Here is a 14432-nt window from a genome sequence, read left to right as displayed (position 1 = left end):
GACCCTGGGTGTCATAGTCACAACCTGGTTCCTTGTTTTATCTTTGACCTGTATTTTAACACCGTATTCTGTCATTTTGGAAAGACTGTCCCTTTCAAACATGAGGTTAATCTATGCAATTTAAAGAATTTGTAGCACCTAAACTGGGTACCTAACACCACCTAAGTGATGTTGCTGGAGATGGTTACATATTAACATGTGAGGTAAGACAACAATAAATTTACTAGGCGTGCGATTCATTTGCTAAGTCTGGGTCCACTGTAACTTAAAAAAATAATCTGCTTTGTAAATTTCAGCTGAAATTATACATTTTTCTTTCAGTGAGGACATTGTTTTCTCCACAAAACTTTTTTTCCATAAAAGCATTCTTAGATGTCTAAGATACATATTGCTGCTCTAATGGCTTCTGGTATTATTCTTGACTTTTGTTTATGCAAGTTGAGTAAAATGTGATCATCAGTTCATCAAATTTCATGTAACAGAAAGGAATTAGTTTTACTACATATTGCTGAAGTGGCTCCTCATTTAAATGCCTGATTCATTCACTAGCCAAGATGAGCAAGACAGTGAGCCATACTTACTCAAACACTTTTGCATTTTGTTTGTGGCATCATCTAACTTTCGAAGACAGTAGCTCAAACTTGGGGTTACCATTAATTTCCAAATATCCAAAATAAAAAGAGCGGGAAAAGTACCATATTAGAGTCAGTGGTAATGAACTGAGAAATGGCCCTGTTGTATGTTAGATTCATTTGGATTTTAAGTCATTAGAAAAACTTTTTCAATAGCTAGGCTATCAGAAGTTATTCTCTGCAAATTAGAAGGCATGATACTGATATTTCAGGACAACTGATATAACTGCTTCTCCTGGCTTAAATGACAGCAGCAAGGACTTTAAAAGACTTATTCTAAAAACCACATACCTGAGCTCCATCCACCAGCTTAGAAAAATTAAACTCTACTTTCAATTACTCAGTGAGCCAGTTTTCTCAACATGAAAATGTATCAATCTTAACTTATCAAACTTAATGTACAGTAATATTGCTGCTAATGAGAGAGAAGAGGTCCCATGACACGTATACATAACTGGATTTCTAATGTGTAGAAGTAAATAGGTCATTGTCCTCTTCACTGACATCTCTGCAAGAAGCTGTTCCCTATCTGGTTACTCCACTCTTCTGCAGAAACACCTCATTCACTGCTTAAGACTGTGAAATCTTGCCATGTACCAATGCTCAGTTCAAGCTGCCTCCTTGTTCCAATACTTTCTGCCACTAATTGCAGTATTATTGCTAATAGCTGCTGTTACTTCCTCTCTCAGGTGTATGTCCAGGTATGAAAATCCAGCACGTTCCTCCTGCATACATGAGCCCTACACAGACTTTCCTGTCTCTTAGCCCATAGAAGACTTCTCAGCAGTTTCTCCACTCTATAGCATTTGGGAGACTCAAATTTCCTGCTCCTTCTCTAGTCTGTAATTTCTGCACCAAAAAGTTGGAAGCTGCTGTATTATTTTGGGGTGGTCATGCACATTTGGCATGTTTAGCCATCTGTAGCTGCCCTAGACCAGTGCAATTACAAACCTTCCTCATGTCATTACATGATATCTTCAGTAAAATTGTATCCCAAATGTAATCAGACAATATTAATAAATAATCTGTTCTGATTCACAGATCCCTTTCAATTTCTCCTTACTCCAGAGGCAAAAAATTACTTATCTTTTTTTTGAACAACCCCCCTTCCCCTGGAATTCTTGAAATCTGCAGGAGAAAGATGAAAGAAGGTGTTTTTGCTTTAGCTCTCTCTTACTGTGGCTAAATTGAGTGGTGCAAATGCAGCCTGATTTTGATTTGTTCAAAGTCCAAATAACTTGAATAGAATGGTTTTAATGACTAGAAGTACAAATGAGTTAACAAATGCAATGCTTTTAACCCATTTATATTAATAGCTTAGTTTTAAAATATCTGCAGGATGATTTGAACGGCTCTAATGAGCAGCACATATCTCCACACTTTTGATCAAGTTGCAATGGGCTTTTCACAGTTTTTTTTACTGTAATTATATTTCATGCTGAGAGAAACACTAATAATGCTCAACATTCATTTGGGAAGATACCATAGCATGACCCATAAATACTCATGTACATTTCTATTAATTTTGCTTTCAGGGGCCTTCAAGCCAACCTGTTTTGGTCTTGTGCTATATATCTAGAAAAATTACAAAGTTAAAATTCACATCAAAATGAGGGAACTGTTGTCAAGACTTTTGCTTGTACAGTATCTTGTAACATCATAGACTTCTATACACAATAAATGTCTTTCTTACTTTTTTTGCTTAAAACTTTGATCTTTCTCATGTACTAGAGAAACTTTACAGAGTGGAGAGTGGCAAAGGAACAAAGCCTTTCCGACCAGATCTGACCTTGGAAGCAGTGGGAGAAAGACAGATGGAAGTAAGCTAATAATTAATGAAGCCATTTTCTGGGTGATGGGTGGAAGTCCTGGCCAAACCAAAGTCTGTGATCATGGGAAGTGCCCATGGCAAATGCCCTAACTTGTGGGAAGAAATTGCATTCTATAGTTGTTATCAGCAATGTGAAATATGATTCATGGAAATTTTATCACTGGAAAGAAACAGACACTTATATGGTGCCACTCTTCTGACCTATTTTAGATATCCTTGAGATAGGATAAATTACACCTCAAGTATTCCTCTCTCCACTGATACAGCCCCTATGGATTCTTGCTTGGGTGAAAATGTTTGTGTTGTAGATATTAATATATTCAGCAATTAACCCCATTCTCTTTGGCTGAATCACCAGTTTCAGAAAAATCCCAAACATGGGATGTTGGAAATATAATTACCACAGCATTTACCACCATGTCAGTAACTGTGTTTGGCACCAGTCTGCAAGACTAGATCCATTTACTTGCCTTTCATTTGTGTATTGCAAATTCAAGTTAAGATCATGTCACTAGTCATCACAGAGTTAAGATGTCTGCAATGAGTATTCTAACCATAGATTCAGGACAATTAGTCACACAATTTAATATGTTGCTAATCAAGATTAACCAGAAATTCCCTAATGAACTAGTGCTGTTTAGCACTGCTCTCTGTCTATATCCATTACTCAGGTGGACTTTGCCTTAAATTTTTGTTTCAAGGTGTATACACTAGTGAAAAGCTGCTGGGAGGAAGATCCAGAAAAAAGGCCTGACTTTAAGAAAATTGAGAGTACTCTGGCTAAAATATTCAGGTGAGCAGCAGGGACTTTGTTTTTTAAGATGCTCCAAACTCCTCCTCTATCAGAAAGCTCTTATTTTTAAGTGTGTAAATTGGTGTGATTATGATTCAGTCAGTGGAAAACTGTAGTGTCTTCTTTGGCAAAAAAGTAGGTGAGCATGTGCATATGTTACGTATCCGTACACCTGTGTACAATGTACTAGCTGAGTGAGGGTGAGATGATCACCAAACCTCAAATTGGTACATTATGAAAGTAGCAAACTGGATAATTAGGGATTTAAACCAATCAAGTAATTCCCTCCCTGTCTTTAGTCAAGAGTTGGAGAGTGAATCATGTCATTTAAGTTTTGGTAAATGAATGCACGTAGATGTTTGAATGATGATTTGAAAGTTCGGATGGTCCCAAATTAAGCTGACTAGAAATGTTGAGTTGTAACTCACAAGAAGTATTAATTACAGGGCTTTGGTGGTACAAAGTTGTGGGAAAATAATAAGGGTCATAGCTGGATAAACCCTGTGGAGTTACACAGGCATTTCACCTGGACAATGCTGCATTGTTCCTGCAGAATTTGGTCTGAATTCATTATTCCAGTGATCAAACTGTGAGCTTTTAATCACTTCTCCTGGGACATTGCTCCCCAGTTTTTAAGGCTCTCCTCATCAACAAACCCCAACAGCATCATTTTAGACTTTACATGGACAGGACAGTTGTACTATGCATAACTGCATGTATCAGCTGAATAACCTTTCTGCAGCTGAATATAGAGGCCTCTTGATTTGGCTCCTAAGCCTCCATCCTACAAAAGAGGTTGCCTCTTGTTACATGCAATATGGTGTTCTTCTCATGTGGTTCTAAGATGATGCATCCCTGATACCAAATATTTAAAGTAAGAGTGATTCTGAAGTCCTGTTAGATACAATATTAATCTGACTCTTCCTGTCAGCCTGTTCCCAATTACTTTCAGACTGCTTTGGTGCATGCAGGCTGCCCAGACAAACAGGGTTTTGGTTCATGTTACCACACTTCTGCTTCCAGGGGTTAGTAGGCTTGAGTCTGCAGGATTTTGTGAATAAAACTAGCCCTGGGGCTGTTCATTGTTCCGCTGTATTCTTCCATCTTCTAAACAGACAACCCCAAATTGTCTTAATTTTTCTGGCTGAAGTCCCTATCTAAACATTATGCGCAATTTCCTACTTACTATTTTTAGTTTCCTCTCAGAATCTGATCTTCTCAGTTACTTTTTACAAATGAATATTCCTGGGTTACCTAAGGTAATCTGGAATTGACAATATTAGCAGGGTTAGGTGACTGAAGGGTGCTTTAAGAATTACCAGCTCCAACTGACATATGTGGATTACAGATTTTTAATTCATCTTTGTAAGGCCTCCAAGCAAGCAAAAGAATGATGCACTTGAGGCACTTTGCATTCTAACTACAGGAAAGCCAAAGCTGGAGAAGTTTTCTATTGCTGCTTTTTTGCCTCCTTTTAGCTGCTCTCAACAATGTACATCTATCAGTCTTCCTTCTTGACTCCTATGTAATTCTGTTATTTGCAGTAATTTCCATGGCCAGACCACTGAAAGCTACATGGATACCCTGATCCGACGTTTACAGCTCTACTCCCGGAACTTGGAACACCTGGTGGAGGAAAGGACAGAGCTGTACAAAGCAGAGAGAGACAGAGCAGACAGGCTTAACTTCATGTTACTTCCAAGGTAACTGGCCAGGAGGAGTTTTGCTGGCATTTGATTTACATACACCCAATTCTTGCAGAGTAGGGGACAGGATTAATGTTTATGTTCTATTTTCTTCCCATCTAATCTAATCCTGTGGGGAAAGAAAAAAGAAGCAGCTGTCCCTGTGCTCTCCACCCTGTGGTAGAATTTCATGCCAAAATGGTATTGGGACCCATTATCTTGCTCAACATTTCTTCATTTTCAGGATCCCCCTTTCCAGCACAAGCCACTCTTTCACTGCCTTCCAGGGAACACAGATCTACAGTGATCCCACATCACAGAGCTCTGCTCTGCTCCAGCACCTTGCTGGTTGGAAGAACTATCTTCAGCTGAAGAGCAGGAGTGGGGTTTAGCAGTGCAAGAGAGGGGCTGAGGTTGACTGGGCCATTCTAGGTTAGATGGGTTCTTCAGAGTATGCTATAGGATAAGTGTTATTGACATTGTAGTACTGGTAATACCAGTAGTTTTGGAATTGCACACATTTGGAATAGTAAAACTATCCTGGTATGCCACTACTAGTTTCAAGGGTATTTCAATAGTCACGTTATTGATTTTATGACTCATGACCAAAAAAAAAAAAGAAAAAAAGAAAAAAAAGCGTTTGTTCAATCCAGTTCCAGTTTTGGGAAAAATCAGGAATTATCTGGCTGTATAGACAGTGCAACCAGGAATTCATGTCTCCTTCCACTCTTTTTTGTTCCTACTACTCTGTTACTGCTTCACTGTAGATGGAACACAGCATTGTGCAAAACCTATAATTTTCTGGGTGTCTTTCAGTTCTTCTAATATCACCACTAGGAATAGATATTTCTCTGGATTTAGAATTGCAAGGTGAAGAAGGTCCCTCTTGAGTAGACATTGACTGTCATGGTATTAAATTTTTCTTCCATAAATTAGCAGACTAAGATATCTCATCTGAAATCAGGATGAATTGATGTAATTATTATAATGAAATTACTCCTGTGCTGGGAAAACAAAAAAATATTTCTATTCTTACTTATTGTATAAGTAGAATGTAGGTCTACACATCAGGAAGTTCAGAATTTCGGTTTCAAATCTGACTCAATATCCCTGTTTCTGACCTTAACCAAGAAACTCATTTGCCTGTGTCTCAGTTCCCTCATGGCTATTCTCACACTTGAATTTTGGAAGTCTGCAGTGCATTAATTACCATTAGTAAGTGCTTTGAGGTCTCTAGCTGAAAGGCATTATGGGCATCTAAAATGTAATTACAATGGCAGTTTTTAGCAAACTATTTAATGTTTCCTACACAGATAGCAATACTGTGATTGGGTTGCATGAAAAGATATCTTTAATAGTAAACACTAGTCATCTGTGTTCCTTCCTTCTCTATTTCCACAGGCCAGTAGTAAAATCATTGAAGGAGACTGGCCGGGTAGAGCCAGAGCTGTTTGAAGAAGTCACTATCTACTTCAGTGACATTGTTGGCTTCACCACGCTCTGCAAATACAGCACCCCTATGGAGGTGGTAGATATGCTCAACGATATCTACAAGAACTTTGACCACATTCTTGACCATCATGATGTTTACAAGGTGATTAGCTCTGTACTTCTGCTCATTTACAACCAGTGGACACACAAATCAAATTGCATGATGTGGTGGATTTGGGAATCAGCTTTCTAAGCAAAGCGAAAAAACCAGGTCAGGATTATTTCATTTAAATATGCTTTCACTGTGCCTACTTACACCAAATTTCCTACACTAGGTGGTCACACATTCATTAATTGGTATGTTGGGTATACTCATATACCAAAATGGTGTCAGCTACCTTAAACTAATCAATCCTGCTCTCAGGGGAAGAAATGTTCAGTCTTACCAAGGGGATCTGATAAAATGTTTCTGCTTTTAACTAAAGATGTACTTTTCTATATCTGGAAAAATTGAGCTCTGATTTTATTTCCACAGGTGGAAACTATTGGTGATGCTTACATGGTGGTGAGTGGTTTACCAAAGAGGAATGGAAACAGGCATGCCGTGGACATCTCCATGATGGCTCTGGACATCCTCAGTTTCATGGGATCTTTTGAACTGAGACATCTGCCAGGGCTGCCTGTTTGGATTCGCATTGGAATTCACTCTGGTACACAGTAGTGCTAGATCAACAGTGGCAATGTTGTTCCTTGTCTTGCACAAAATTAACATCCATACACAGTCTGATAATACACCACACACAATTGCCTGCCTCATGAAGAATCAAGTTGAAAAAAAATGTTAATAGAGGAAAAGTAACAGAAGTAAATAAGTCACTGTTTTGCTCCTGCTGTAGTGAAATAGCCCATAGCTGTTAATTCACAGCCTAAGTCAGTAGCTAGGATGAGCAACAGCCACTGTTCCTGATGTGTGCCCCTGGTGTGATTAAACCAGTTGTATCAAATAAGCCTTCACAGATTATTTCTCTCTGACTGAAGTGGAGATCAGTCATGGCCTGATAAGCTATGCTTATCTAGGCAAAAAATGCAAGCCTGTATTTTGTGGTTTTGGAGGCAAAACTTTGGTTGAGTCCGTGTGGGACTTAATGTTTAATTTATCTATACAAATACTTTTTGTCAAAGGAGAACTCCAGTGCAACAACTTTGGGAAATTCCTCAACCACCTCAACACCAGCTGCCAGGAGAGGAACACATCAGAGAAAGTGACTGAGGCACTGGGAAGCCTCTTGAGGCACCACTATTCCCCCTTGCATAACAAAACTTATTCTATTTTTCTCTTGCTTCCAAACCTGACAGTTAATAAATGTACTTCTTTGTTTCTGCACAGAAATTGTGCTTAAATACAATTAACACTGTGCAGCTGTGTCCTTTTTGTGATCTTATTGGATTATGCAAGAATAACAGAGCTAGGCTTGGTTTGTAGTGGAACCCACAAGATACTGCAGGAAGTGAGGCAGAAAGTATTGCCATAAGGGAGAAATGCAGAGTTCACCCAGGCACTGCACTGCTTTGCAACAGTGAGACACCTGCCAAATAAATCAAGTCTCTTGATTTACCCTTTTTATCTCTCTGCATCCCATTTCTAGGTCCATGTGCAGCTGGTGTGGTTGGAATAAAAATGCCTCGTTACTGTTTATTTGGAGATACAGTGAACACGGCTTCACGGATGGAATCCACAGGCTTGCGTAAGGATTTCATTTTAGCTGTCAGTGTAACAGGTCCAAAGGCCATTGGTTAGTTTGTGACTGAAGTGTCTGTTTTCAACTGAGAACAATCTGTTATCAGCTTGCAGAAGTTTTAAAGAAGCTATACGTATTTGTTTTGATTACCAATGATTTAATTGTCCAAACTGACAGTGGGCAATGAAGAGTTGTTCCTTGTTCATGCTTCAGTGCTGGTAACAGGGAGTTTGTAGGCTGGTTCACTGCCTGAGTTCCACAAGTATGTGTCTGGAATTTAATTTTACTCTATGAACCACAGATTTTAGTTTGACCTAGAACTGTGTTACAGCTTTGTTGTGTAAATATACTGACTATGTATTTTAAGTTGAAGCAATTATGTCATCAACTTCATCATTAGGGAACTGTGGCAAGAGCCACTTTTCCCTCCTTCTGCCCAGAGTCTTCACATGAGCATTGTCTATATAGGTCACTCACAATTACTCTTTTCCCTTTTGACATCTCACTGCTACAGATACCATTGTCACCTGTATTTCAGATCAAGGGCTGTACCAGCTATTCCTGCCTGGATATGCTCTGTAGTGGAGTCAGATTTTTCATACAGCAGTGTAATTGCTTCTCATTTAATTTGGCTCTCTGAATTTATGGTGATAACAGTTGAAGTATTGATATAACATCAGTTTTCACATATACTTAATGTGAGATGTTTCCAGGCTGAGATTTCATTGTCTCTTTTTTTTTTTTTAGCTTTGAGGATTCATGTAAGTGGTTCCACAATTAACATCCTGAAAAGAACAGACTGCCAATTCCAATATGAAGAGAGAGGAGAAACGTACTTGAAGGTAACCTTTACCACGTGCAAGCATGAATACAGAGAAGAGGAATAGTAAAAACTATTGTATAGCTGAGAGTACTCCAGAACTTAATTAACAGCTGGGGAACAAGGATTACTGATCAATTGGTAGTCTCTTGTGGGTGAAGACACTTCTATAAAGACAAAGCAGGCAATGAAGAGGTCCTTAACTCATACATTAAAGCAATATAAAGGCGTGGAGAATAAATGAAATTTAGAACAGAAGATTGTAGAGTGAAGTCATCTGCTGAAAGGGAAGCTGAATGTAGTGTTAATTTGTTAATGCTCCAACATCTACCAATCCATTTATTTCAATCTATTACACTTGTCTGTCCTTGGGAGTTGATGGCAGACAACACAGCTCACCTCTCCCATGAGCTGTGTTTCAGGTCATGGGACAAGATGTGTGCAGCTGCATCTCCCCCATTCTTCTTCTTCTCACATCTAATTTGTAATACTTTGCTGTCAGCATCAGTTACTGAAAATAAGCAAAGGCAAACATGGCTATGTGCAATAACATATTACTTAAGTAAATTAACTACAGGAAATTGCTTTCTAATCCCAAAACTGTGCTTTCTTTTCTTTGTCATACATATTTAGGGCAGAGGAACAGAAATTACCTACTGGCTGACGGGTACTGAAGACAAGAAATACAATCTCCCAACACCTCCTTCTGTGTAAGATGGTCTTTTTTATGTGAAAAGGGAAGAGAAATTCCCATTCTTTGCACTTTAGCCTTTATTGTTCCTGCTTGACACTTGTTGTGGATTTTTTTATACCATTGAACTTGCCTTCAGTTGTTAGAGGCTTAATAGTGTATGTGCATATAAACATGCAAATATTCATTACATGGGACTAAGTGTGTGTTGAAGGTTATTTGTCTGCATAAACGTCCAGCAGGTTCTTTGCCTTGGAAAGGGTATAAGACATACAGGACAAGTTGTTGATATTATAAGAGCAAGAGATGGACAGGAAAATGAAAAACATCAATATTCCCACAAGTTTAGTCCTAGTGGCACCTGTGTATCACACTACAGGAATAACCATAGGATAACCATACAGGATAACCATAACTGAGTGTGCGGCTCTGTAATACTATGAGCTCTTGTGGAAGAATTAGTAAGAGGAATGAAACTTGCAGGATTTCAAGCACTAATCTGCTACAAGAGGTGGACAAAGCTACTGTAGTACTGCACAGGAATAAAGCCTTTAAAAATTAAACAAGCAGTTTCTAACATTTAGAGAAATCATCAATAAAAAAATAAGAGCTGATGTTCTAGAACTGAGCCATCATTTTGCATTAGAACTGAATAAAATATATCAATAGTGGAAGTGATGTTTTTGAGCAACTATGCAAAATTGAAATCTAGATAACTTTTTTGCATTTTTTTAGTGTATATTTTGCATATAAGTTCCTCTATTTCCTGCAAACACACTAAATGTGGAAGTTCCTTACTTTCTGCTCTAAACACCTGTGTACAGTCGCTCTTCACTAGGTGGGAATTTGTTGCCATCTGCTTTGATATGACAGTGTTTCATCACAAATTGAAGCAGTGATATTGCAAATTGCTGTTTGTCAGATACATAGGAATCCCTTGTCCTGAAATGCATAAGTAAATGTTACAGCTTGTTTCTACTGTAAGTTTTGAGTCTTACACAGTGTGTCCTTTACACAAATAAAGTTCTCTGTCCATTTATTCCCTAAGAGAAAAGAGGAGATTAAACAGGATATGAGGGTTTTCTCAGGGCATTTGCAAAATCAAAGTAATCAAAATTTTAATCTGCTACAGAATCTCATGAGCTTTGTTATTATTTAAATGGAAACTACAAGTGAGTAGGAAATACTTTCAAGACTACCTCATGATACATCTCTTTTGTAAATTCAGAACTCCTTTTTTAAAATTAATATGATCTGTTGAGACTACATGTTTTCAACTATCTGTTGAGAATTATTGAATTGGCAATCTTCTGGAATTCAACTACTGAAAGTACCTCTTGAGCTGGATCACAGTGATGTTTTTGTTTTCACTTCCTCATATACGATTACCCTTAAAAATTGTCATATGTGGGGTACTCCAGCAAAAGCCAAATACACTGAAGAAATTTCTGAAACAATGGCAACTCTGTTACTGAAGGCCACCTGATTGAAGTTGAATAATTAAAGTCCTGGTGCCAGTAATAGCGTTGGGAGCTAAAAACTATTTTGATTAGGATTGAATCTGTGTCTTCCTTTCCATGGTGATCTGACTTTTTTCAACTGATCATGACTTTTTAAGGTCAATAATGGCACAACTCCAGACCTCTTGTGCAAAGACACTGACCCTTACTATCTGGAAAACTCACATGAAAATCCTGACTTTTGTTCCCAAATTCAGAACTGGAATTTGGTCCTGCCCATACTTTTTATCAGTAGTGTGTGAATGTCATTAAGATAAACATGGGAATAGAAATGTTTAAAAATCTCTAGGAGCCTGAGAATCACTAAAAACATGTGAATCACTGATTTTTTTCCCCCCATCCTGTTGATTTTAGGGAGAATCAGCAGCGGTTACGAGATGACTTAGCAGAGATGATAACCAATAGTCTTCAGAAAAGGGAAAAAGAAGGATCCAAGGCACAGGAACTTTCACGGGTAGGTAGCTACCGATCAGGTACCCTGGAATACCTGCAACTGGTCAGCACAGAGAATTTTACCACATATGTTTAAGACTGGATATCTAGTATGACTCAAAGAGCTGCAGGAACTCTCTGGACAACTTCATGTGGAGGCTGGAGGCTTATAGATTCTGTTAGAGGAAAAAGAAAACACCTTTTCTAGCATCCTTTTTACTGCCCGACCTGCTATCAATAAATCAAACCTCTCTTCACTGTAACACTGAAATTGCTGGATGACTTTGTTATGACATATACAGCATGATTTGAGGTAAATGGAAATGTCTGCACTTCAGTCTGGAAGATAGTGTTTTTTTGTTTTAGTTAGGTTTTTTTTTTAAACTGTGACAGCCTGTTCAACAAACCACTTCTGAAAATATTCACAGGAACACCTTAATTTGTCATGATCTTTAGATGTTGTATTTAAATTGCAATTTTTATTTGAAGATATATATTTGAAAATATCATTAAATATATCATATGTAAAACCTGGATATGTTGCTATTTTGTTTCTTCTGCTGTTTCCCTCTGTGTTTCACATTTTTTCTTTAATCAAGCTGACTCTATTCAAAGACAACACTTCTGTTATTTACACTGGGAGATTATTCCAGAAGTATGGTTTCTAAAGTTTATCTGAATCTCCTGGGCCTGAAACATGAAACCGTCATTCTTGCAAAACAAGACACTTTCATATCTTTTCACCACTTCTGCTTCTGCCCCCAAACCAGAAGTGAAACAGAAATTAAGGAAATAAAATAATCTAGACTTCTTAACCTCAGACCTTTTCAATTCAACTTTTGGATGCAGTTTTACAGTCAAGAAGGTTTTACTCAGATGACTCATTCTTCAACTGACACCATGGCACTGATATTAATAAACAGCTTTAAAAAGCAAAAAAATCACAGGGGCTGCATGTAAAAGAAAATCAACATTCACAAGAAGAAGTAACATCTAGTGAGTGAATAACGTGCTTTTGCAAGGGTCTTTTGTGCATTGTTGGCTTTCAAAGCAGAACTCCTTCCACGATTGTCAAATAGTGGTCAGTATTCAAACAATAAAATTGGTGCAAAATCACTATTTTATAGTTTTGAACAGCATTTTTGCTCAACTAAAAAACATAAAAAGAATTGAAAGAGAGCAATCCAGCTGCCTCTGTTTTTTCTTTTTATGAGAAGCTGGCTTTATAAGGACACATCCACACATCAAAAGAACAATGTAGATATAAGTAGATCTGAGGTGCAAAGATTACTGGAAAAATGAAGGAATGACGTTCTGTAGGGCTTATACTCTTACCTAATAAATGTAAATTCTTACACTCAGGAACAGGCTATAGACAAATAGCAGAAAGTGTGCACCCAACAGCCACAGCTTTCACATTATATATAACTGATCTGAAACTCAAACTGGCATTAATACCATACCATCCTCTGTCTGTGTCCTAATGGAAACATTCATTGGAATGAGGATAGAAAAAAGCCCAAACCCTGATGTGCTAAAACTGGAATGTATGAAAAAAAAGTATGAGTACAATAAAAATAAAAAGTCTGCTATTTCCTACCTCATGGTGCCAATCAACAAGCTTGGTCTCTATGTCTTTGTTCTTGGGTGTGACTGCTGGGCTGCTGGGCTATTCTGGTTGCTGTAGCTGAAACACTCAGCAAATGTAGCTGTAATGCAGTGACAAGTGCTGGACTCATCAAGCCTGAAGATGACCATTATGATTACCCCAAGCAGAGCTGTTCTGATCTTTGAAGTTATACAAGTGATCTAACTTCTCTTTTCAAAGAAGAGTTTTATGGATTCCAACCTTGACATCCCTGATGTACAAATTATTTTAGAGCATGTGTCTGCTGACATTGATTGAGAAAATTACTTCAAACAGTGCTTAGTTTTCAGCAGCCCTTCTCTTTCCAGTGTTCTTCAGATAATAATTTCTGTATCATTTTATGAAGAGAAATAGTTACTTTAGCAACGGGTTAATGGACTCATCTTCTGGTAGATTTCAAGTGGTTCTGTCCCATGTATGTTACTTACACATCACGATAAATCAACTTTCACTACTCTTTTACGAAATCCTGGTTTCTGGTTTGAATGTCTGTTTTTTCCCTCTCTCTAAGTGAAAAGTAGCCCAGAACAAAGCAGTGATAGGTGTGGAAGGATCCCTGCAGCCTGGAGATACAGCGTTCTTACTGCAGGCTTGAGGCCAAGGTTTGCTGTTTGGCCTGAACTGGTTGGCATGTGACCTTGTTATGTGATGCTATTACAGGCACCAGTATCAAATTCAAACTGTCTTAAACAATTACTGAAACACAAATCCAAATGATGGCCCTTCTCAGATAATGTCAGGATATCCAACACTGGATGGATAAGATGCAGTGCCTCAAAATGTTCTTAATCAGGGGTCTGAAGGAAAACGCCATGGAAAGTTGTCTTTATCTGTAACCCTAGGAAAAGTTCTGTCCCTCATTTCTTCTGCTGGGACACACATACCAGTTGCTGCTCCCAACAGGGCTGAAATCTGCCCTTGCTGTGATGCAAAACACATAGTTTGACAAAACATCGCCCAACTCCTCTTGTGTCTTGTCAGAGGCCTTTCTTGGTAAAAACCTTCGCCCTTTTAGGTTAATCACCCTCGGCAAGTCCAGGGGTCCCACAGGCCAGCGCCCCGCGAGGCCGGAGTAACTCCCACACCTCAGCCAGGCCTTGGGGTCCCCACACGTGTATCGGGGCAGGAAGATGCCGCCGCTCCCGGGGTCCATCCCGGCGGCCGGCGCGGGGAACAACCGTCCCCGGCAGGGCCACCGCCAGCACGGGGC

General features: G+C 38.6%; 1 protein-coding gene across 1 annotated transcript in view; it reads left to right on the top strand.

Annotated features, from left to right (window-relative positions):
- GUCY2C (guanylate cyclase 2C) overlaps positions 1 to 12496 on the top strand; it is a 44076-nt gene extending 31580 nt beyond the window's left edge. The window contains exons 19-27 of the mRNA XM_079305182.1: positions 2364 to 2452; positions 3165 to 3256; positions 4801 to 4959; positions 6343 to 6535; positions 6908 to 7082; positions 8019 to 8117; positions 8859 to 8953; positions 9565 to 9641; positions 11497 to 12496. Coding sequence (XP_079161308.1) covers positions 2364 to 2452; positions 3165 to 3256; positions 4801 to 4959; positions 6343 to 6535; positions 6908 to 7082; positions 8019 to 8117; positions 8859 to 8953; positions 9565 to 9641; positions 11497 to 11671 — 1154 coding nt within the window. The 3' untranslated portion in view covers positions 11672 to 12496. The remainder of the gene's footprint in view (positions 1 to 2363; positions 2453 to 3164; positions 3257 to 4800; positions 4960 to 6342; positions 6536 to 6907; positions 7083 to 8018; positions 8118 to 8858; positions 8954 to 9564; positions 9642 to 11496) is intronic.
- The last annotated feature ends 1936 nt before the right edge of the window (positions 12497 to 14432 follow it).

Source organism: Erithacus rubecula (genome assembly GCF_903797595.1).
Source record: "Erithacus rubecula genome assembly, chromosome: 4".
Taxonomy (NCBI): Eukaryota; Metazoa; Chordata; class Aves; order Passeriformes; family Muscicapidae; genus Erithacus; species Erithacus rubecula.
The sequence above is the reverse complement of the archived record's forward strand: the minus strand, read 5'-3'. Positions and strand labels throughout refer to the sequence as shown.